Raw genomic sequence first — 24,358 nt, 5'->3', positions numbered from 1 at the left:
GGTAGGATAAGGTGCTATTGCCATATTGCCTTGTTAACATGCAAATATGGTACCCAGGAGGAGTAAAATACTAACTGGTGATGATATATTCTATTAAAACACTCAAAGTATTCTTTGTGTTACATTTTATTATTACAGTTATGTGGAATAATGCTGTCAACCACTAGACCATAAACGACTGAACAGAGATACCATGGATGGCCTATCGGCAAAAATGGACATAGAGGTGAGGTGCAGATGAAAACAATGACCAAGATGAACCACAGACATTTGTCAGTCCAGTTCTGATGTAACTGATTTTTTGGAAATCAGTCATTTTTAAAGGGTCAAATTCTGAGTATATAAGCATTCTTTTATTTCATCATAACTAATATACTTTCATGCTGGCACTAAATCATAACAGCTACCCAGATGAAAATGAAAAGTCACCAATTTTGAGATGCATTCTGATTTATAAATATTAAATTCTTCTTAGAATTAAGTCATTGTATGTAATTTCCTACTCTAAAAGTCACACAAATCTAAGGTGAACGATCGGAATGAATTAAACTTATACTGATTCTTTTTTTTTTTTTTTTTGTCGTCAGTTAGCGTATATTTCCATTTAAACCAGAAAATCTGGGGCTTGGATATTCCATAAAAATTATTTTCTGTTGTGCAATCTTACATCTGGATTCTGCTTACTGGTATTTTAATTAAAAATTTTGCATTTACCTGGGTCAGGAAGTTCCCCTGGAGGAGGGCATGGCAACCCGTTCTAGTATGCTTGCCTGGAGAATCTCCATGGACAGAGGAGCCTGGCGGGCTGCAGTCCACGAGCTCACAGAGTTGGATATGACTGAAGCAACTGAACATGCATGCACACAAATTCAATTAATCTAGCTTTTGCTTTTTAGAGGCTATCTCCATTTAGTTTTGTTACTAGATATATGTTATCCAGATGAGATAGCAGAAAATTTGTTTTTCCTCTTGAAATTGATACCTAAGAAGATGACAATTTCCAACTATTGTTTCTAAAAAATTGATCTTGGAGCAATTTTTTTCAGTCTTTTCCTTTGCTTATTGATCCAAATATGTTTAAATACATTGTGTTGCCTTAAATTTAAAAAAAAAATCCATATCTCTAATTATATCTTTTCTTACTAATGATTCTACAATGTTGCCAACTTTCGTGACTTTTCCTTATTCAGATTTACCAAAGTCTGATGAAGTATTGTTATGCCCAGAGTCCGAGTCCCCAAAACTGACAGAATAAGATGTCCACAGCAATGCAAAAGCATAAAGGGTTTTATTGCTAGCTCGAGTTAGGGCCCAGGTGTCATCCAGCACAGTGGAATCCGACAAGAGCCCCGAGCTCTGAATCACATCTACTTTTATATAGACAGTTCTTTGTTTCTGTAACAGCGCAGCTGATTGGTTAAACCGTAGGCGTGTGCAGGACTTTTAAACCTCGCATCCCTATCTGGATTGGCTCGGGTCTGGCGCGGGCTGGGGGGCTACGGGGATTTTTCTGATTGGTCTAGCTACACTGCCTGTGGGAGTTCCCAGTGCTTCAGCTTTCCTAGAGACTAAACCTCAGGCCTAGCCTGCCCCTTAGAGCGTGTCCTGGCTCCAGTTTGGTCCTAACAGTATATACATCCTACATATCTTATGAAGTATTAAGTATTCTGCTACTCTAATCATTGTCTGAGGAGTGAAGAATTTCTTATTCTAATTAAGTTACTTTGTAACTTGTCTCCTGTTTTAAAGTATGAATGTTGTCTCTCAACTTATAAAGGACAAAGTTTTCATTTTTAATTTCCAATCATTCGTTGACTGATAACTTTTGTAAAATATAATGATAATGTTATGGCAATATCAAATTTCTATAAAAGTTTCCAAACATTTACTCTCACTTTCTGCATTTATCTCATGATTGACAGGCAATGATTTTATAGACTGGCAGAATGTCTCTGGACAATAGCTGGAGTGGCACTTGTCTAAAGGCCTTCCTACAATTCTAATTCAAATGGCTTTTCATTAGGATGAATTCCCTGATGTATTTTAAGATGTTTACCATGATTACAAGTCTTCCCATACTCCTTAAATTCACAGGATTTCACAGCAGTATGAATTCTCTGATATGCAAGAACCAAACTAAATTTAAAATCTTCCCATATCCCTTTAAGAGTTTCTGATGAGCATAATTTTTCCAACACTTATGAGACTTTGTATTATGAATTAAAGATCTTTACACATTTCCTACATTTAAATGGCTTCACATTAGTATAGATGTTCAAAATCATACAGAAGTTGAAAGGCCTTTTCATAGTCCTCATTTTCAAAATATTCCTCACTAATATGAATTTTCTGATATCAGTTATCCATACACAGTTTAGGGTTTTGCACATTCCCTACATTCAAAAGGTTTCGCAAGAGTAAGACTTCTCACATTAAGTAAGTTGTCTATACACATACACAGACACATTCTTTCACATTTCTTCAGTCATAAAGTTTCACCAGCATCAGCTGCCCCATTTGAATAGGCTGTCCATATAAAGGCTTCCCCACACTCTTTATATTTGTAGCGTTTATCATTATTACATAATTCTTTCATGTTGAACATGGCTTATGCCACAAGTAAAGGTCTTCCCAAATTCCTTACATTGATAAGGTTTCTCACCAGTATGAAATCTCTGATGAACACTAAGTTGATAGTCATTACTGAAGACCTTCCCACAGTCTCTACATTCATAGTATTTCTCACCAGTATGAACTCTCTCATGTTTAACAAGGCTTGAACCCCAACTAAAGGCCTTCCCACATTCCTTACATTTAAAAGGTTTCTCACCAGTATGGATTTTCTGATGTTGAGTAAGGTGATAGCCACGACTAAAGGTCTTCCCACATTCTTTACATCCATAGGGTTTCTCACCAGTATGGATTCTCTCATGTTGAACCAGACTAGAGCCACAATTAAAGGCCTTCCCACATGCCTTACATTTATAGGGTTTCTCACCAGTATGAAATATCTGATGTCGAGTAAGTTGATAGCCACTACCAAAGGTTTTTCCACATTCTTTACATTCATAAGATTTCTCACCAGAATGAACTCTCTCATGTTTAACGAGGCTTGAACCCCAACTGAAAGCCTTCCCACATTCCTTACATTCAAAAGGTTTCTCACCAGTATGGATTTTCTGATGTTGAGTAAGGTGATAGCCACGACTAAAGGCCTTTCCACATTCTTTACATTCATAGGGTTTCTCACCTGTATGGATTCTCTCATGTTGAACCAGACTAGAGCCACAATTAAAAGTCTTCCCACATTCCTTACATTCATAGGGTTTCTTGCCAGTATGAAATATCTGATGTCGAGTAAGTTGATAGCCCCAACAAAAAGCCCTTCCACAAATTTTACATACATAAGGTTTCTTACCAGTATGGATTTTATGGTGCTGAGTAAGTTGATAGCCACGACTGAAGGCCTTCCCACATTCTTTACATTTATAAGGTTTCTCACCTGTATGAATTATCTCATGTTTAGCAAGGCTTGAGCCCCAAAAAAAGGCCTTCCCACATTCTTTACATTCATAAGATTTCACACCAATATGAATTTTCTGATGTTGAGTAAGGTGATAGCCACGACTAAAGGCCTTCCCACATTCTTTACATTCATAGGGTTTCTCACCAGTATGAATTCTCTCATGTTTAACAAGGCTTGATCCCCAACTAAAAGTCTTCCCACATTCCTTACATTCATAAGGTTTCTCACCAGCATGAAATCTCTGATGCACAGTGAGTTGATAGGCACTTAAAAAGTCCTTCCCACATTCTTTACATTCAAAATGTTTTTTAGCCATATGAATTCTCTCATGTTGAACAAGTTTTGAGCCATGACTGTAAGCCTTTCCACATTCCTTACAAATGTAAGGTTTTTCTTGATTAGGAGTTCTTTGATGTGCAATAAGAGATTCATGCTTTTTGTAAGTGGGCATTTTTTCATAGCTGATTATCACTTGACTGAAGAATCTCTCTTGGTGTCCCTGGAGCCCCTTTAATCTGCTCTTACACTTCCAGTTATTTTTGAAAATGGATGCCTCGAGCTCAATGGTTTTACTTCTTTCCTTTATCTTCCACTGGGAAAAATTTATTTCAAAAATGTCCTTTTTTGAAAATGTATTTTTTGTCTCATATGTCGACTCCAAATCTGAAAGAAAACAAGAAAACCAAAACATTTTATTCCCTTTACCAGAAAAAAAAGTCCTTTATACTAGAAGTAAAGACACATTGAAAATAACACTCATAAGTAAACTGAATCAGGAGACTTAGTAAATTCCTAGGCACAAGCCTCTCTTCTGTTCAACAACAAATTCAGTTGTGACTTTTCAGCTCTTGTGATCTCATCATGTTCTTTTTTTTTTTTTTTGCCTTTAAAAAAAATTTATTTCTTATTAAAGGATAATTGCTTTACAGAATTTTGTTGTTTTCTCTCATCATCATGTTCTGATCTGACAGTTTTCTGGAGGATTCCACAAAGGTCATTTTAACAAGTTCCTCATCATCTTCCTTTGTAAATAGTCTCTTAAACTAAAATGTGCCCTTCCACCAATCAAGTCACTAGGCAAAGAATATTAGGATCTGAATTTAGGGCTGCTAAGGTGAGTGGAATTTGTGGTTCAAGGTTTATCAAAGGAGAAGCCATGAAAAGGAGCCCCAGGAACCTATGCAGGGGTTCTCCCTTGTATCTGTAACCAAATGTTATGCATTCACAGGGTGCCTGGGGTATTGACTACAATCAGAGATTCTAGAAGTTGCACACTGGAAGTCATCCCAGTTCAAATGGAAAGACCTCAATGAACACTCCCAAGCATCTACTTTGAGGCCTCTCAAAGACCATGTATTGAAAGTAAGAACCATACCCTGGAGCAATAGTTCTCAAACTTTCTGGTCTCAGTAGACTCTTATACTCTTCAATATTGTGAATCCCTTGCTTGCACATGTGTAAGTGTATCTGCAATACAAGTATACAAATCTAGTGTTTTTGCCTATTGGTGATTGTATAATACCTTGGTAAGCTAATAAATGTTGGATGAGTACTGTGGAAATAATTGTGGGAAGCAATTTTAATCAACATTAATTGGGCACAGGCCTAAACTGCACTGACTATTGCTATTTTATTTAATAATTTCTTATTGTTTTGTATACAATAACATTTGGATGTGAAGACTGTGTGTATATATAGAAGGAAGCCAGTATTTAAACTGACCAACCTAATATTACAATTACTTTGAGATGACCAAATGTAAACTAAAAGGAGTGCACTTATGTACAACTTAGCCTCAATAAGTAGTTCAACAAATATGAATTGAGCTTCCATTATAGTTACTTGGTATTTGAATGCTTTTGTTTAAGGCTCAACAGTGACAGTAAATGAACAGAAGTTTAACTTCCTTTTAGTTGTTTTTTTTAAAAAAAAAGCATTGAGGACCCAAAAGAGCTTTTGTTTATGTAGGTTATATCTTTTGAAATTAACCATATTAGAAATTAAAACTGAGAAATTTAAAGTTAATTTATTTAAAAATGATAAATCATTATGAAGTTTATGAAAAGTAACCATATTTGGAAGAAAAATTCCAAAACAAAAAATTAATGAATAACTTCTTAAAATATTTTGTAAGTCTCTTTAATATCTGGCTTAACAGAAGACAACTGGATTCTTTTGCATTCAAACTGGCAATGCTACTTTGGTTGAAGAAATAGCACTGAAGAAAACAGCATATGAAGAAAATCCAGCCTCTAACAGATATGTAATTATAAAATAGCAGAATATTCTATGAGCTTGTTTAAGTAATAGTGGATGCTATTCTTTGATACAGTAAAACATGAGAAGTGATGGTTTCTTAAAAGGTTAGTTCCAAGGTGGAGTATGCAACCATACTCATGAATTTTTCATATTATGTTACAGAATCCATTGCACTTTGGATGATTTTTTTTTACCCATGCATAATTCTGTAATATCATGCACTGGTCATTTGAAAAATACTGGTTCACTGAATTCTGCAGATATTTGAAATGCTGACGTATTTTATTACATAATATCAAAGAAAACCATAAGTTAAAAATATATCTACCTCATCAGAAAAATATTTACTGGGAAGCTGTAAACTCAAAATAATGGATATAAGCGTCACACAATTCTAATATTTATTTGAAAGTTTAAATTTTATCATTGGCAATAAATACTCTCAGTTGTTCTTAAAGTGACATGCTCATTTAGAAGAAAATGTTTTCCAACTACTCAAGGCTTCAACCATAGTCTGCCTGTCAGTCATTCTTTCAAGGAAAAAAAAAAAGGGGTGTTCCATGAAAAAAGCAGCTAGTTTAACTCATAACTCAAACATTGACACAGGCAATTTCCTGCAAGGTAACCACTTCACTTCAGTATACAGCAGAAGAGCTTAATGAAGATTTTCTGTCTCATCACACAGAATATTTTCAAAACGCATCCTCAAGGATCAGAATTTAATAAAATGAGGCCCAGAGCAGGATCTGAAGGTCAGCCAGCATGAGGACGGTCACAGTGTAAAAGGGTTGCCTCATGTCAGGAGTCAGAATGCAAGCAAGGTAAGGACAAGAGTTCATGTGCCGAGTGACTTGGTTGTCAGCCCAAGGGGGTAAGAAAGGCAATCACACGATCAAGGTGGTGGTGGCAGTGGTAACAGAAGACTGGTTAGTCACAGAGAGTTTGATCAAATAAATACAGTCATCCCTTGGTAGTATCTTGGGGGATTGGTTCCAGAATCCACCTCAGGTACCCAAGGATGCAAAGTCCCATAGTTGGCCTTCTTTTCCATGGATGTAGAAGCTGTGGAAACGGAGAGTCTACTGTATATTTCTTGAAAAAAATCTGCATATATGTGGACCTGCATGGTTCAAACCCATGTTGTTCAAGGGTCAACTATAAATACATTAAGAATAATGGAACCCAGGTTTTTCATTGTCAGAAAAGGGAGTTAGAAATGGAAGGTGAATAAGCTGAAATAAAACCTGTAGTGTTGAAAAGGAACTGGAGACATCTGTGTGAACTCATGAGATAGATGTAAATGTGTGTACATATATGCATGCATGCATATAAACATATTCTCTCCCTACTCTGTTCACTGAGAGGGCCTAGGGACAACCATTCCCCAGCAGCAATGAGCAAACCTAGCACTCAGATTCTGGCTTCTAAATACCATACTCAGCTAAAAGGAACCAGGGCACCTTGAAGAAAAGGCTGACTTTAGGGCTGGAACATGGAGTTATGTCAGAAAATAAGGAGGTGCTCTAAGTGTGGTGGAGACATGCCAAAGGACACAGAAGCTACTATTTAGAGGGTTCCCATGGATCACATCTGGGACCAGCTCATATGTTTTGAGCTTCAAAATAAATAATGGGAAGAACAAATTACAACCTGCTGACTAGAAATCCAACATATGAATAAACTGAAAGTTTGAAGAGGAATACAACATTTAATAGCCTCAAAGTTCCTCCTCATAAAAGCCTCATTAAAGGGATTAATTTCCAAAATATACAAACAGCTCATACAACTCAGTGTCAATAAAGACAAACAACCCAATCAAAAAATGGGCACAAGATCTAAATAAACATTTCTCCAAAGAACACATACTGTTAGCCAACAAGCACATAAAAAAATGCTCTACATCACTAATTACTACAGAAATGCACAGCAAAACTGCACTGAGGCACCCCTTCATACCAGTCAGAATGGCCATCATAAAAGTCTATAAGTAATAAATGCTGGAGACAGTATGGAGAAAAGGGAACCCTCATATACTGTTGGTGGGAATGTAAAATGATACAGTCACTATGGAGAACAAAAACAGAGGTTCCTTAAAAAAATAGAAATAGAGCAATTATTATTATTCAGTAATCCCACTCCTAGGCATACATATTGAAAAGACAAAAAACTCTAATTCAAAAAGATACATGTACCCCATGTTCGTAGCAGCATTATTTGTAATAGCCAAGACATGGAAACAACCCAAACGCCCATCAACAGACAACTGGTTTAAGAGAATATGATATATATATATACACACAATGGAATATTACTCAGCCATAAAAAGGAATGAAATATTGCCATTTGTAGCAACATGGATGGCTCTAGAGAATATCATACTAAGTGAAGTAAGTCAAACAGAGGAAGACAAATATTATATGACATCACTTATATGTGGAATCTAAGAAATAATACAAATGAATCTATATACCAAACAGAAACAGACTCAGAGACATAGAAAAGAAATTTATGGTTACCAAAGGGGAAAGTCAGGGGAGGAAGAAATTAAGAGTATGGGATTAACAAAACTACTATACACAGAATAGAAAAACAATAAGCTTTTACTGTATAGCACAGGGAACTATAGTCAGTATCTTGTAATAACCTATAATGGAATACAATCTGAAATATATATATATTCACATATGTATGTATAACTGAATCACTTTGCTATATACTTGAAACATAATATTGTAAATTTTTATTCAAGAAATAAGGAATGTAAATCAAGAAAAGATGAATGAATTCAGACCGAAACTACACAATCCAAATTCCTAAGAAAACTACAACTGTATATTATCAAACCTGTGCTTATCTCTGGGACCAGCACACACTCCTTTAGTAACTCTACCCGTCTTAGAGTTCTTCCAATAAAGTTCCTTACCACCTTCAGGGCCTTTGCCCTTCAGGTCATTGTGACTGAAATGTTCCTCCCCCAGGTATTCATATAACCTGATCCTAGACTTCACATTTCTATTCAAAAATGCTTTCCCTGACCCCCTTATCTGAATTAGCTGTATCAGTTTAGTTCAGTTCAGTTGCTCAGTCATGTCCAGCTCTTTCCAACCCCATGAACTGCAGCACACCAGGCCTCCCTGTCCATCACCAACTCCCAGAGTTCACTCACACTCACGTCCATCAAGTCGGTGGTGCCATCCAGCCATCTCATCCTCTGTCGTCCCCTTCTCCTCCTGCCCCCAATCGCTCCCAGCATCAGAGTCGTTTCCAATGAGTCAGCTCTTCGCATGAGGTGGCCAAAGTACTAGAGTTTCAGCTTTAGCATCATTCCTTCCAAAGAACACCCAGGACTGATCTCGTTTAGAATGGACTGGTTGAATCTCCTTGCAGTCCAAGGGACTCTCAAGAGTCTTCTCCAACATCACAGTTCCCATCATTTTCTGTTCTCTTATGCTGCCTGCCTCTCATGAATAACATGTTTCATTACATGATACTATTTATCTATTTATTTACTTATTTATGTTTCTCCCCAATGACACAAAGTACACAAGAATGAGCAAGTTTTATCAATCTTGTTCGCGATGGTATTAGTAGTGCCCAGTATGCAGCCTGGCTAGGAGTAGGAACTCCAAATACGTGGCGAATTGATGAACGAGTATGTATATTCATTCACATACACAAATGCAAAACAGCTGGAAAACAGCTATATCCAACATGTAAGTAAAATGGTTCCAATGGGAACAAAAAAGAATTCCTCACTGAAATGGGAGGGGAATAGAAGAAGAGAAACAAGGAGTCTCAGAAATGAGATCAAGATGAAGTTCCTCTGGTAGCTCAAACTGAGATCTCTATTTTCTCCCAGGTGTCAGGCCTTCACTCTACAGGCCTTGGTCCTTCATAACGAACTTCCAAACACCATCCCAGCTGTTCCCTTTCTCCTCCTGTGTGACCTGTGAGGGTGTTCCCTGGGCTGATGGCTCCCTCCTGCCTTTGCCTTCCTGGGATCTAACTTCTTGCACCTCCTCACATCCCCAACAATTATCCAGGGCTCTTCTCCTTGCTCCAATAATGCTGCTATATATGGCTTAGAAATGGAGTGTCTGGTTGCAGGAAAAGAAATCTCAAATGGTGCAGAGATTTGTTTTTTGTTTTTTTTAATTATAAGTGCAAAACATTTGGTTAAATTTGCAATAAAGGTAAAAATAATATTGACAAAGACTCCAGAGAAGAGAGAAACAGTGGAAATGAAGAACATGAGATCATATAAAGTAGAAAAATGACCTTGTTTTAGGCTCATTCAGGTTCTGCCTCTTTTGAGCAAACAGAACACATAATGGTGGTTTTAAAACACAGATTCTAGAGCCAGACTTCTTAGGTGCAACGGTTGCTACTGTGTCCCCACCAGCTGTGTGACCTTGGGAGGTCATTTAAACTGTATGTGTCTCAGTAATCTCCTCTATAAAAAGGGTTAAAAATAGTACCTACCTCATGGGGATGTTTTAAAAGTTAAAAACATTCATGTATTTGCTCTGCTTAGTACAAGGCCTGGTTTTTAGTAAGTATAATGTTAACTATTAATGTTATTATTATTACTGTTGTTATTTTGCTAAGGTGAAAACAAGTTTTGTGAGACATTTCTAGGCTTTCACTCAGTGTAGGATTTAACTTTGTAAAGTGCAAAGTTCAGGTTGTAATTTTCAACTTCAAATATGTTGGAAGTAAAAGAACATGCTCACTTAGTATGTAATGAATTTCTGTTCATTCAGTCCACCACTCTATTAAAGTAGAGAGGTTCTTCTGAAAGCCACAGTGTATCAGGATTTTGTTTCTAGCTGCACTTCCCATATGTGGGTCAGAATATAACAAAGGGGAGCAACTTTTTAAGGGGAATAAAAATCACCAGGGACCATAAGTAAATACAGATGCTGGAGTAGGACCTGACAAGCTGCAATTTCTAACAAACCCTGGAAGCAGCTTATCATAGGTGTTTGTGTAACACTTAAAAATAAAAAAGTTAAAACCCCATGTAAACCAAATCATGGCTTCTAATCACTGAGAGAACAATCCACATTATTCCCCGAAACCAACACCACAGCCTGTCACCTGGGCTCTTCCTGTCTCCCTCACTCACTTCTGGGTACTCTCTCTTTCAGTAACTCTGTTCTAGCTTTTCTATGGTCCCTCACATAAAAGAACCACATAGGCAATGGCACCCCACTCCAGTGCTCTTGCCTGGAAAATCCCATGGATGGAGGAGCCTGGTGGGCTGCAGTCCATGGGGTCGCTAAGAGTCGGACATGACTGAGCGACTTCACTTTCACTTTTCATTCATGCATTGGAGAAGGAAATGGCAACCCACTCCAGTGTTCTTGCCTGGAGAATCCCAGGGACCGGGGAGCCTGGTGGGCTGCCGTCTATGCGGTCGCACAGAGTCGGATACAACTGAAGTGACTTAGCATAGCATAGCATGACTAGCAAGGACAGAGATCACCTGTAGAAATGCTGACGTTAAACACAGTATGAAATGTGGTTTCTCTGACAGTAGTTATGAAATAAACATATGCCCCATAATACAAATCCAGCTCCTTGGTCATTGAAGAGAGGCCACTGCAGAAAAGGCCAGAGGGTTGAAGCTCCTGAGGCATGGGATGATCAAGGTGCTCAATGAACCCATTTCTAAGCCAATGAATACCAAAGCATTATTTTGAGAACATGAAGGAGAAATTCACTTGATTTCTTCAAAAACAGCCCTGTAATTCCCAGTGGAGAAAGCTGATGTTTCACATAGAAAAGTAAATTATTTCAGGCAGATGAGCTTACCCAGTGAGACCAAGTTGCTGTAGTTCTCCAACATCACATCCACATACAAGTCCCTCTGAGCAGGGTTCAGGAATTCCCACTCCTCCTGAGAGAAGTCAATGGCCACATCCCCAAATGTCACCAAGCCCTAAAACCAAAAACCCACTCATCACTTGTGAAATTAAAGAAATTGAAAAAATATTCCCAAGAGGAAAAAAGAGAGGAGTATGAAGGATAACCTATAAGAAGAGAAAAATATAGCAACCAAGTCAGCTGAAAGCCTGTGAAACAGATGGGTAGGAAAAAGTAAGGAAATTAATTTGATTAAAGCAGAGTGTCTACATGTTCAAGAAGAAACCTGTTATCGCAGAAAGAACTTCCTGTATACTGTGAGATAACTCAGCTGTCCAGATCTGTCTGATACGCATAAAATAATCCCAGTTTCTCTTCTATTAAATAAAAAGTGTGTTGGGGGAAGGGACAGGGATGTTTATGGGTGTGTATACATACATACAACCTGCTAGGTGCCCACTTCATAAATTCTTTATATATAGGAATTGCTACACCATCTCATCCCTTTTAAAAAATATGGAAAAAAAAAAAAACACTTTTCCCAAATGTACTATAAAATCTCTTATTTTAGAAAAATGATTTCCATTAAATTAAGGATTACCATTAAACCTCAAGTGAATCATTTTATTAGATTATATCATAGGCATTTTCCTTTTTATAACTTATATTAATCTTTTACTGACGTATAGTTGATTTATAATATTGTGCTAGTTTCAGGTATATAGCACAGGGATTTCAGATTCTTTTCACTTATAGATAATTATAAAATATTGAGTATAGTTCCCTGTGGTTAGCATTCTTTTCTTATTGTGATGAATTGGATACAGAAAACATTTTTATTAGATGCAATTCAGTTCATCATATGAACGTACATGATTAATAACTATTATACATTCAGAATGAACAAAAGTTTTAAAGATTTTCTTAATTCCAGGAGTCTGTTATCATCCAGTATTTAAGATCCAGATCCTCTTCTTATGTGGTACCATCAACTATCCATCGCTTAACACATTCCTTGTTCTCGAGTTGGAAGATACAGATAGAAGATCAGACATGACACAGATGTCACAACTTGGTCAATAACAAAATGGACTTTGACACTGGTGTTTATTGATAAGGGAATCCCTGGAAAGAACCACTCACTCCCCATTCTAATCCTGAAAGTTTACAAAACATGTGATCTCGTACAAACTGAAGCTGAAACTAAGAAATCCTATATTCTAAGTTATCTTTCTGGAAAACTCAGGTTTGTGTAGAAGTTCCAAGTATTCCTGTGTGACCCAAAGGAACCCTCATCACTAACTCATCACACCACAGACTTGTCATGGGAATGAGAAACCCTAATAAGGGAAACGGGGCAGCCCTGGCTGAACAAAGATGGAAGTAATAACAAAAGGCAAGACCTAAGACAGCCTGATATGGATCAGTGCCAGTTAAATACCAAAGCTCTACCAGAGAATACACAATTGAAACTCTTCCCATGGGTGACCATTTAGCTGGCTAAGGGCAGAGCACCCTGACCCGCTTCTTTGATGGCTGCATATTAGCCTGAAAAAGGAAAACTATTGAGGGAACTTTATCCTTTTTTTTTTCTAGATAGAACATGAATTAATCGGCATCTTGGCTTGCAAAAGGAAAACTGTTGCTTTCCAAAGGTCTGAAGTCTTCATTCTCCCCTCTTTCCTCCTCTTTATATGAATCCTCTTCGTGCCTTTGAAAGATGATGAACTCAACCTACTGTTGGTTTTCCTAGTATATAAATAAAAGCGAACTGATTGTTCAGTATATTTCTTTGTGTTATTCTTGGACAGATGTTCAAATATTTCCCTCAGAGGACTCCATCCCTTCACTACTCTTGATGGAAGACTGAACCACAGGAGACATTGAGTCAAGTGGTTGATAAATACGATGGTGCTGATTGGAAATGGCACAGAGGGCAGACGCTGGGCTATTTGGCATCACCCTTTACTGGAACAGGACGAACTAAGAAGAAGGTTCAAGGAAGGGGTTCTGTTAAGTAGAAAGCTTTAGGGTAATTCAGGAAAAGATCCACATGACCTAAACATCACAACATGTCAAGGAGAAAGACCAACTTACGTCAGTCATGGTTCTACAATCCCAGGAACTAATTAGTGCTCCATAGGGTTCCTCTATTGGTGAAACACAGAGTCCAGAAAAGCCAGAGCTGCAGAAGGAAAAAGAAGCTTTAGTCTAGGTGTGCTGAAGTGAGCCTGTCCTGACTTAAACAACTGAATAAAAAGACATCAAAATAAGAATGATGATTAACTCTACAGGATATAATTTTTAACTTTCTTCTCTATATATTTCCCGGATTGGTGAATGTTTTCCAACAAACCTGTGTTAACTCTGTCATCAGAAAAATAAAAGTGAAAATTGCTCAGTTGTGTCCAATTCTTTGGGACCCCATGGACTGTAGTCTGCCAGGCTCCTCTGTCCGTGGAATTCTCCAGGCACGAATACTGGAGTGGGTAGCCGTTCCATTCTCCAGGGGATCTTCCCAACCCAGGGATCAAACCTAGGTCTCCCACATTGCAGGCAGATTCTTTTCCACCTGAGCCACCAGGGAAGCCCAAGAATACTGGAGTGAGTAGCCTATCCCTTCTCCAGGAAGTTTCCTGACCCAGGAGTCAAACTGGGGTCTCCTGAATTGCAGATGAATTCTTTACCAGCTGAGCTACCAGGGAAGCCCAATCAGAAAAATAAAGATATTTGCAAATGTAAAAAATTGAGTGATAGGGAATTCAGTCATGAAGAAAACTGAACCAACAGGCCCAACACTGAAAATCAGTGGGTCTGAAACAAATGACATCTACCAGCTCCTCAACATCTTGTAGCTGTAGCTCACTACAGTGAGACACTTTCACTGTCAAGATTCTCCTGTGAATGAACACAGATCATTTTTCTCCTTCGAAGTCAGAGCAAGGAAATCTACACCCATAAACACAACAATATTTCCTACAGAGTAGATACTTAACAAATGTGGCTTCACCATTCTCCTTCTTCACTGAATAGTCAATTTAAAACATTTGGATATAATCCTTGAAAAATGTCTTCCAATGCATCTGAGGATCTGAACAATTTGCCATATGAACAGATGGCTACTGACTGAGGAGAAGGACAATAGGGGGTCTCTGGGGAGAGGGCTACATCAGCGTGGTGGGTCATTCACCAGAAGGCCCAGGACAGACACTACTAATGGAGATATTTAAGGTCAAGGAAAACTAAAATTCTCATGATTTAAAAACAAAGGTGGGACTTCCCTAGCAGTCCAGTGGTTAGGACTTGGCCTTCCAATCCAGCAGTGTGAGCTCGATGCCTCCGCCAAAAAACCAAAACATGTAACAGGAGCAACGTTGAAACAAACTCAATAAAGACTTAAAAAAGAGACGCAGAGAAAGAGAAGAAACAAAGGGAACCATGAATTAAAAAAAGAAAGACAAATTCACCTGAACCTTGATGTCTAAACATGCAGCAACAAAAAATATGCAACAATTATTTCCTACTTCTCAGGGTCATCTCAGAAACCCAGCAGCACCGGGGGTGGGGGAGGACGTGGGGGTGAGGGGGGTCGGTAGGGGCGGCGGGAAGGGATGAGAAGAAATCGTGAGACACCAGCATTCCTTGGAACACAGATAGACCTACCTAAAAACAAACAAAACACTTTCGGGGTCACACACTGAATTAAAGGGGAAGCTGCAACTCAGCTGAGAGCAATTCTTGGGGACACAGGTCTGGTTGCAGTGGTGCTGACACATGAAGCTGGCCCCGCCAAGAGGAATCCTGCATATCTTCCCAGGAGACTGTGATGAGGACGCTTCCAGATGTAAAACTGTAAAACCCTCATCTCAAGACTCGATCTGCGTCTTCTTGCCGGAAACACACATTCTAGGGCTTAATACGCGGCTACTTTTCTTGTGGTCCCTTAACTCTGGCAGCGACCAAGAGAATCTAGAGGGAACCTAGAGCGTCCCGCCAAAGCAGTCCACACGTACTAACAAGACCGCGCACCTCACTTTGTCACACAGTCCCAATCTCGCACACCGTTAGGGAGACACACTCTGGCCCTGTCTCGCCGTCTGTCACACACCATTTTTCTGACTCTCGCTCACACACCAGGCTTGAGGCTCCGGACAACACACAACCTGTCAGCCGCCGGGCCTTCTCACCTCGAGCGCCTCCCTCCCTCACTGCCATTTCTGACAGGGCGCTGGAGAAGTCCGCAGAGCCCTCCCACCCTTCCGGGGGGCTGACCACTTGCTCCAACGCGACCAACTCACCGCGCAGAGACCAAAAATCTCGAAGACACCGGACAGGGACCCAGAGACTGAGATTAGTTTAGGCCCAGAGGTTCATGGGAACTAAGAGCCAGAAAATCCTTAGAGGCTCCAGCGGAGCACTTCGAAGAGCTCTCCCGTAAACTCGCCCGGCCCGGAGAGGATTTGTGCCTAAAGACGTCTGGGAAATGTAGTCCGGAGCCAGCGAATCCCCCGGAAGGTAGGAATTTGGACCTTCATCCCAGCATGCAACTTGGCTCTGCCTGTCACAGGCGCCTTTTCTAAAGTCAATCTGAATTTCTGATCTTTGCTGGAGAGAGAAGTTCCGAGTATTGGCCGAACCTAGTGGCTTCGTTGTCTTTGGCGTGGCTGAGGGAGAGTTAGGAAGTTGTCAGCCAACGTCGAGGAAGGCATTCTGAAGTCCAGGGCAGGTGGAGATGGGGGTTATGATAGCTTACTTTTAACGATGTCGGATTTGTGATCTCCGAAAAAGATTTAGTTTCAGGACTAGGGACCACGCTTGATCACTCAAGAGCTTTTGTGTAGCAGAGTTTTATTAAAGTATGAAAAGAGACAGAGAAAGCTTCTGACATAGACATCAGACAGGGGATGGAGAGTGCCCCCCTCGCTAGTCTTAGCAAGGGAGCCATATACTTTTTAAATTGGTTACTACAATAAATCAAAAGAATGTCTCAAGGTTGTAATGGTCTTACTAGGCCCACTCCCACAATTTACATTTTAAGATGACAGGATTAGTTCATTTCAGTTCAGTTGCTCAGTCGTGTCTGACTTATTGCAACCCTATGGACTGCAGCACACCAGGCCTCCCCGTCCATCACCGACTCCCGGAGTTTACTCAAACTCATGTCCATTGGGTTGGTGACGCCACCCAACCATCTCATCCTCTGCCATGCCCTTCTCCTCTTGCTTTCAATCTTTCCCAGCATCAGGGTCTTTTCAAATGAGTCAGTTCTTTGCATCAGGTGGCAAAAGTGTTGGAGTTTCAGCTTCAACATCAGTCCTTCCAATGAATATTCAGGACTGATTTCCTTTAGGATAGACTGGTTGGATCTCCTTGCAGTCCAAGGGACTCTCAAGAGTCTTCTCCAACACCACAGTTCAAAAGCATCAATTCTTTGGCGCTCAGCTTTCTTTATAGTCCAGTTCTCACATCCATACATGACTACTGGAAAAACTATAGCCTTGACTAGACCTTTGTTGGCAGAGTAATGTCTCTGCTTTTTAATATGCTGTCTATGTTGGTCATAACTTTCCTTCCAAGCAGCAAGCGTCTTTTAATTTCATGGCTGAGTCACCATCTGCAGTGATTTTGGAGCCCCAAAAAATAAAGTCTGTCACTGTTTCCACTTTTTCCCCATCTATTTGCCGTGAAGTGATGGGACCAGATGCCATGATCCTCGTTTTCTGAATGTGGAGCTTTAAGCCAACCTTTTCACTCTCCTCTTTCACTTTCATCAAGAGGCTTTTTAGTTCCTCTTCGTTTTCTGCCATAAGGGTGTTGTCATCTGCATATCTGAGGCTATTGATATTTCTCCCGGCAATCTTGAGTCCAGCCTGTGCGTCATCCGCCCAGCATTTTTCATGAGGTACTCTTCATATAAGTTAAACAAGCAGGGTGACAATATACAGCCTTAACACACTCCTTTCCCAACATGGAACCAGTCTGTTGTTCCATACCCAGTTCTAACTGTTGCTTCCTGACCTGCATACAGATTTCTCAAGAGGCAGGTCAAGTGGTCTGGTATTCCCATCTGTTTCAGAATTTTCCACAGTTTGTTGTGACCCACACAGTCAAAGGCTTTGGCATAGTCAATAAAACAGAAATAGATGTTTTCCCAGAACTCTCTTGCTTTTTCTATGATCCAATGGATGTTGGCAATTTGATCTCTGGTTCCTCTGCCTTTTCTAAAACCAGCTTGAACATCTGAAAATTCATGGTTCACGTATTGCTGAAGTCTGGCTTGGAGAATTTTGAGCATTATTTTGCTAGCGTGTGAGATGAGTGCAATTGTGTGGTAGTTCGAGCATTCTTTGGCATTGCCTTTCTTTGGGATTGGAATGAAAACTGACCTTTTCCAGTCCTGTGGCCACTGCTGAGTTTTCCAAATTTGCTGGCATATTGAGTGCAGCACTTTCACAGCATCATCTTTCAGGATTTGAAATAGCTCAACTGGAATTCCATCACCTCCACTAGCCTTCCTAAGGCTCAGTTGACTTCACATTCCAAGATGTCTGGCTCTAGGTGAGTGATCACACCATCGTGATTATCTGAGTCATGAAGCTCTTTTTTGTAAGTTCTTCTGTGTATTCTTGCCACTTCTTCTTAATATCTTCTGCTTCTGTTAGGTCCCTACCATTTCTGTCCTTTGTTATGCCCATCTTTGCATAATATGTTCCTTTGGCATCTCTAATTTTCTTGAAGAGATCTCTAGTCTTCCCATTCTATTGTGTTCCTCTATTTCTTTGCGTTGATCACTGAGGAAGGCTTTCTTATCTCTTCCTGCTATTCTTTGGAACTCTGCATTCAAATGGGTATATCTTTCCTTTTCTCCTTTGCCTTCACTTCTCTTCTTTTCACAGCTATTTGTAAGGCCTCCCCAGACAAACATTTTGCCTGTTTGCATTTCTTTTTCTTGGGGATGGTCTTGATCTCTGCCTCCTGTGCAATGTCACGAACCTCCATTCATAGTTCTCCAGGCACTCTATCAGATTGAATCCCTTGAATCTATTTGTCACTTCCACTGTATAATCATAAGGGATTTGAGTTAGGTCATACCTGAATGGTCTAGTGGTTTCCCCTACTTTCTTCAATTTAAGTCTGAATTTGGCAATAAGGAGTTCATGATCTGAGCCACAGTCAGCTCCCAGTCTTGTTTTTGCTGACTGTATAGGGCTTCTCCATCTTTGGCTGCAAAGAATATAATCAGTCTGATTTCGGTATTGAGCATCTAGTGATGTCCATGTGTAGAGTCTTCTCTTGTGTTGTTGGAAGAGGGTGTTTGCTATGACCAGTGCGTTCTCTTGGCAAAACTCTATTAGCCTTTGCCCTGCTTCCTTCTGTACTTCAAGACCAAATTTGCCTGTTACTCCAGGTGTTTCTCGACTTCCTGCTTTTGCATTCCAGTCCCCTATAATGGAAAGGACATCTTTTGGGGATGTTAGTTCTAGAAGATCTTGTAGGTCTTCGTAGAACCATTCAACTTCAGCTTCTTCAGCATTACTGGTCAGAGCATAGACTTGGATTACTGATATTGAATGGTTTGCCTTGGAAATGAACAGAGATATAATATATATTTTAAGATGACAGAATTAGTCAGAAGGTTCTCAAGAAGGAAAAATATGTCCACAAGCAGGATACATTGTTGTTATATTATCATTCCTACAGAGTTTAAGGGAAAACATATCCTTGAGCAAGATGAGTTGTTTTCTTGTGCAATCATTGGCTCTGGGCTTAAAGAACAAAATGTTTGTCCTTTTCTCCTCCTTGAGAACTCCAGACCCCTCTCTCCTCCTCTAGGACCCTGAACTTCTTGTCAACCTACCTAGGAATGATTCTCTCAGTTAGGGGGCTTAGGCCTCAGTGAGCTGAGGCATCTGGGGTAAAAGTCATGGAAATGACCCTGAGCTGGGCCACGACGAGCTTCCCTGGGTATGAGAGACTGGAGCAGGGTCTGGCAGTTGAAAAGATGAGTGTGTATTGCCTTAGGTGAGCTTGTGGATGCAATTCGACGTCTGGAACACTGTGTAGAGTTGTTTATATTGATGGGATAGTTTCTGCAAATGTGAATCTCTGTTTCCTGGGCTTCCCTGGTGGCTCAGCTGGTAAAGAATCTCCCTGCAATGCGGGAGACCCGGGTTCGATCCCTGGGTTGGGAAGATCCCCTGGAGAAGGAAATGGCTACCCACTCCAGTGTTCTTGCCTGGAGAAGTCCATGGACTGTATAGTCCATGGGGTCACAAAGAGTTGGCCATGACTGAGCAACTTTCACTTTCAAAGCAGTTTGTATTAGAGATTATATGCCATTGTTGGGAAACAACAATAAATGGTCATGAATGGATATTGTGACCATGGGGACCTATGAGAAGGACAGAGACTTGAGGTCTGTGTCTTTGTGTATTTCTATTAATGTCAGTAAAACTGAACATGACAGTATTTGTGAGATGTTTTTTCTGATAGGTTTTTCTTTTGTGTGAGTACCATGGTGATTGTGAAAATGGGACACTGTCCAGCTGGAATTGAAAAACAGTACAATGTTATCTAACTTGGCATGTTAGTTTTTTAGTTTGATTATCTACCAACCACTATATGTGCCTGGGAATCGTGACTATGTGTTTTGATAGTGAATGACGTGACTGAACAGGACAATAATCCAGTTTCATTACCTCAAAAATAGAATAGTGTCATATCATCTTGTCAGAGAATCAAATTTAATATGCAGAAAAAGACTTGAAATTTATCTACCAAAAGATTTGGATATTTTATAATGAATCAAAGATGTTTTATGGGAAAGAATGCAAATCAGCATAACCTTGAAAAATAAAAAAGAAATCAAAGTAACAGCCAGTCATGGAATGGCTGAGGTAGGCTTCCACTCTTCTATGATGTTAAGGGAACTTGAGCAAATGACTTTGAAAACCCTGGACTAAAGAAATAAATTCCCACTGGTAGGGGCAGGTAGATTAGAGCAGAGCCCAGAATTAGGGAATCAGATGTCCTATCTTATGGGTCAGATAAGGGATGGAATCTGTTTGAGACGATGTAATTAGTCAGAAAACAACTTGTTTTATTTCCGAAAATGATTATTGCATTTAAAAATATTCTAAATATACAAAATCAAGTTTTTATTTCTTAGGCAGGACCTGTGCCAGCTGCAATGCTGAACCAAAATATCTATAGTTTCTTCTGTCAGATTTTTTTCTCTTATCTGAAATGGTAGATAAAAATAGATGAACAGTTAATGGGCATAGTATTAGGGGAGAAGATAAAACTCCTCTCCTATTATAATTTCAGAATAAAATTCTAAGCATTCCTGGAAAAAAAAAAAAAGGATTTTCTTTTCTGACCTTTTTTTGTTGGTTGGTTTGTTTCTCTTCCAAAAGTCTCTCCTTTGCTTCACCCTAATTGGTTTCCTGGGTGTTCACTGGAAGGACTGATGCTAAAGCTGAAACTCCAATACTTTGGCCACCTCATGCGAAGAGTTGACTCATTGAAAAAGAGTCTGATGCTAGGAGGGATTGGGGGCAGGAGGAGAAGGGGACAACAGAGGATGAGATGGCTGGATGGTATCACTGACTCAATGGACATGAGTTTGAGTAAACTCCGGGAGTTGGTGATGGACAGGGAGGCCTGGTGTGCTGCGATTCATGGAGTCGCAGAGTCAGACACGACTGAGCGACTGAACTGAACTGAACTGAACTGAATTGGTTTCATCAAAATTTTCACTGTCATCAGAATTTTCACTGTCATCCAAATCAACAACATTGATTTCACTACATTGCTTTCACTGTTTTCATTTCACTGCAATAACAAATCCAGAAATGAAACATGCCCATCAGAAGAGGAATGGATAATTAGGTGTGGAGTACATATACAGTAGGACAGTGCACAGCAGTGGAAATTACTGAATTTAACAAATATGATGAGCAAAGCATTATATACATACAGTATAATTTCATTCATAAAACTTTAAAAAGAGGCAAAACAAGCGACATTTTGCGCACAAGTGGTACATAATAAAAAACAAACATTATAAATTCAGGAATGTGGAAACTACAGGAAGACAGGAAGATGAAGAGATAAGCTGATAAAAGGATTTAAAGTTACTTTGTGTTTTCTATTTCTTGGGTTGTACTTACACAATTATATACTTTTAAAATATATTCATTAGTTATAAAAAATTTATCTGTGCTGAAATTTTAAACTTGTTGATATAGAAATTGAAGGCAACTGTGTTTGTATGAGTGGATGAACAAGGGCAAAGTTATGTATGCCAGATTTTTAACAATATTCTATGCCTGTTAAAAATGTCAAATACAGGACTTCCCTGGTGGTGTAGTGGATAAGAATCTGCCTGCCAATGCAGGGTACGTGGGTTCGATACTTGGTCCAAGAAGAATCCACATGCTGTGGAGCAACTAAGCCTGTGTGCCACAACCACTGAGCCTGAGTGCCCTAGAACCTGTGCAGCAAACAAGAGAAGCCACCGCAATGAGAAGCCAGTACACCACATCCAGAGAGAAGCCCCTCCTCTCCACAACTAGAGATAGTCCATGCAAAGCAACAAAGACCGAGCACAGGCAAAAATAAAAAAATAATTTAATAAAAAATTTTAAAATGTAAAATACATACATACACCTCTTATTTACATGTATATGTGTCAGAAGAGACTGAGGGCTACTAAGAATCATTATAACAAGGCAATAGATGTCCAGGTGTTTTCATTTGATATGTTTATGCCCTTCTTGAATTTTTGACAAAATCTATTTTAGGTAATTAAAGTATTGCCACTCATGCTTTCGGTGGTTCAGCTGTAAAGAATCCTCCTGCCAGTGCAGGAGACGTGGGTTCGATCCCTGGGTCAGGAAGATCCCCTGGAGAAGGAGATGGCAGTGTTCTTGCCTGGGAAATCTCATGGACACAAGAACCTGGCAGTCTAGAGTCCATGAGGTTGCCAAGAGTTGGGCACAACTTAGTGACTAAACAACACCCATGATTTCATTTTTAATTTGCATGGTATGTCTTTTTCCATGCTTTCACCTTCAGCTTCTGTGTGTCTAAATTTAAATTGAATCTCTTGTAGATAAAATATAGTTGGATCTTTTTTTGTTTATTCTTTCAACAACTCTGTCTTTTGATAGGGAGGTTTAATCCATTGTTATCTAAAGTAATAATTAACAGGGAAGGACTTACTATTGTCATTTTGTTAATTGTTTTCTGTTTGTCTTACAGCTTTTTTGTCACTTTTCCCTTCTCGCTATCTTCCTTTCTGTTTCCTTGATGTGTGTGTGTGTGTGTGTGTGTGTGTGTGTGTGTGTGTGTGTGGTCTGCTGTCTTTCTCATTTTCTTTTGTGTATCTTCTATATGTGTATTCTTTCAGGTTACCATGATCTCACTGTGGATTACTTTGGATTCATCCTATTTTGAGTCTATATGGCTTCTTGAATCTTGATGTCATTTATTTTCCTGGATTTGGGAAGTTTGGGGCCATTCTTTTTTTCTTTTTTTTTTTTTTTAATCCAGGTAACATTGGTTTATAACATTATGTTTCATGTGTATAACATTATATTTCTATTTCTGTATGCACTTAGGCCTCCTTACCACCAAAAATTTAGCTTCCATCCATGACTCTACAGTTGACTGCCTGTGGGGAAGTAAAGATATTGAGTCATAGTCTCTGAACTGAGAAGAAACTTTGAGACTGGAATATTAAGCAGGCCACTACATAAAGTGCAATTTTAAAGTTCATTGTGGTTAACTTACATACAGTCAGGAAAGATCTGGTAGATGGATGATCCAGAAGCATTCACAGCTGCACTCCATGTCATCAAAAAAGGTGTGGGGTAATTTAAAGGGGTCAAAGCTAAAAATAGAATTTGACTACCAAGTAAAAAGGACACCCACACTGACAGGAATAGGGGATTTTTCCTCTCTCTGATGCGTCTCATGACTACTGACCATCGGCACCAGCACAGCATTCGACTATTTGCCTATCAGATGAAGGCAAGGGTAAAAATTGATAGAGAGCTTATCTGGTTTGGGTGCATTCCTTGTGAGGAGGCTAAGTTCAGTCACTCAGAAGGGGAAGATGGTAGGACTGTGAGTCTGAGAATGAGCTGACAAAATGGAGTCAGTGTGGTCAAGCCAGACACCCCTTTTAACCACTTCACCTTCTCCCACCCACCAACCTACTCCTTCCCCTCTGGCAACCACCACTCTGTTATCCGTGTCTACACATTCAGTTTGATTTGGCTTGTTCATTTATTTTGTTTTTTGATTCTTTTTTTTTAATTTATGCCACAATATGCATGAAGCCATATGTTGTTTGTCTTTCTCTGTCTGATTTATTTCTCTTGGCATAATTCCCTCAAGGTCCATCCATGCTGTCTCAAAGGGCAGGATTTCACCTTTTTATGGCTCAATAATATTCTTGTGTATCTGTGAATCTCCCACATCTTTATCCATTCATCCATTAATGGGCACATAGGTTGTTTCCATAATACTAAGATGAACATAGGGGTGCATATATCATTTCTGTTTCTTTTCTAAGGTTTCTAATGTTCTTATCCCTTCATCCAGTTTCCTACAGATTCCTCCATTTTAATTTCCAACCACTCTACTGAGTACTTCACCTCTTCTGTCATGTTTCTAAGTCCCAGTAGTCTTTTTGGT

At 39.4% G+C, this 24,358-nt stretch overlaps 1 protein-coding gene across 1 annotated transcript; it reads right to left on the bottom strand.

Annotated features, from left to right (window-relative positions):
• ZNF283 (zinc finger protein 283) lies at positions 1,550 to 16,159 on the bottom strand. The gene is given in 5 exon segments (XM_013971414.2): positions 1,550 to 2,581; positions 2,583 to 4,189; positions 11,603 to 11,729; positions 13,751 to 13,838; positions 15,952 to 16,159. Coding segments are annotated over 4 exon segments (1,839 nt in total). The 5' UTR covers positions 13,760 to 13,838; positions 15,952 to 16,159; the 3' UTR covers positions 1,550 to 2,485.

Source organism: Capra hircus, chromosome 18 (genome assembly GCF_001704415.2).
Source record: "Capra hircus breed San Clemente chromosome 18, ASM170441v1, whole genome shotgun sequence".
Taxonomy (NCBI): domain Eukaryota; kingdom Metazoa; phylum Chordata; class Mammalia; order Artiodactyla; family Bovidae; genus Capra; species Capra hircus.
Note: the sequence above shows the minus strand (reverse complement) of the source record. Positions and strands in the feature narration are given on the sequence as shown.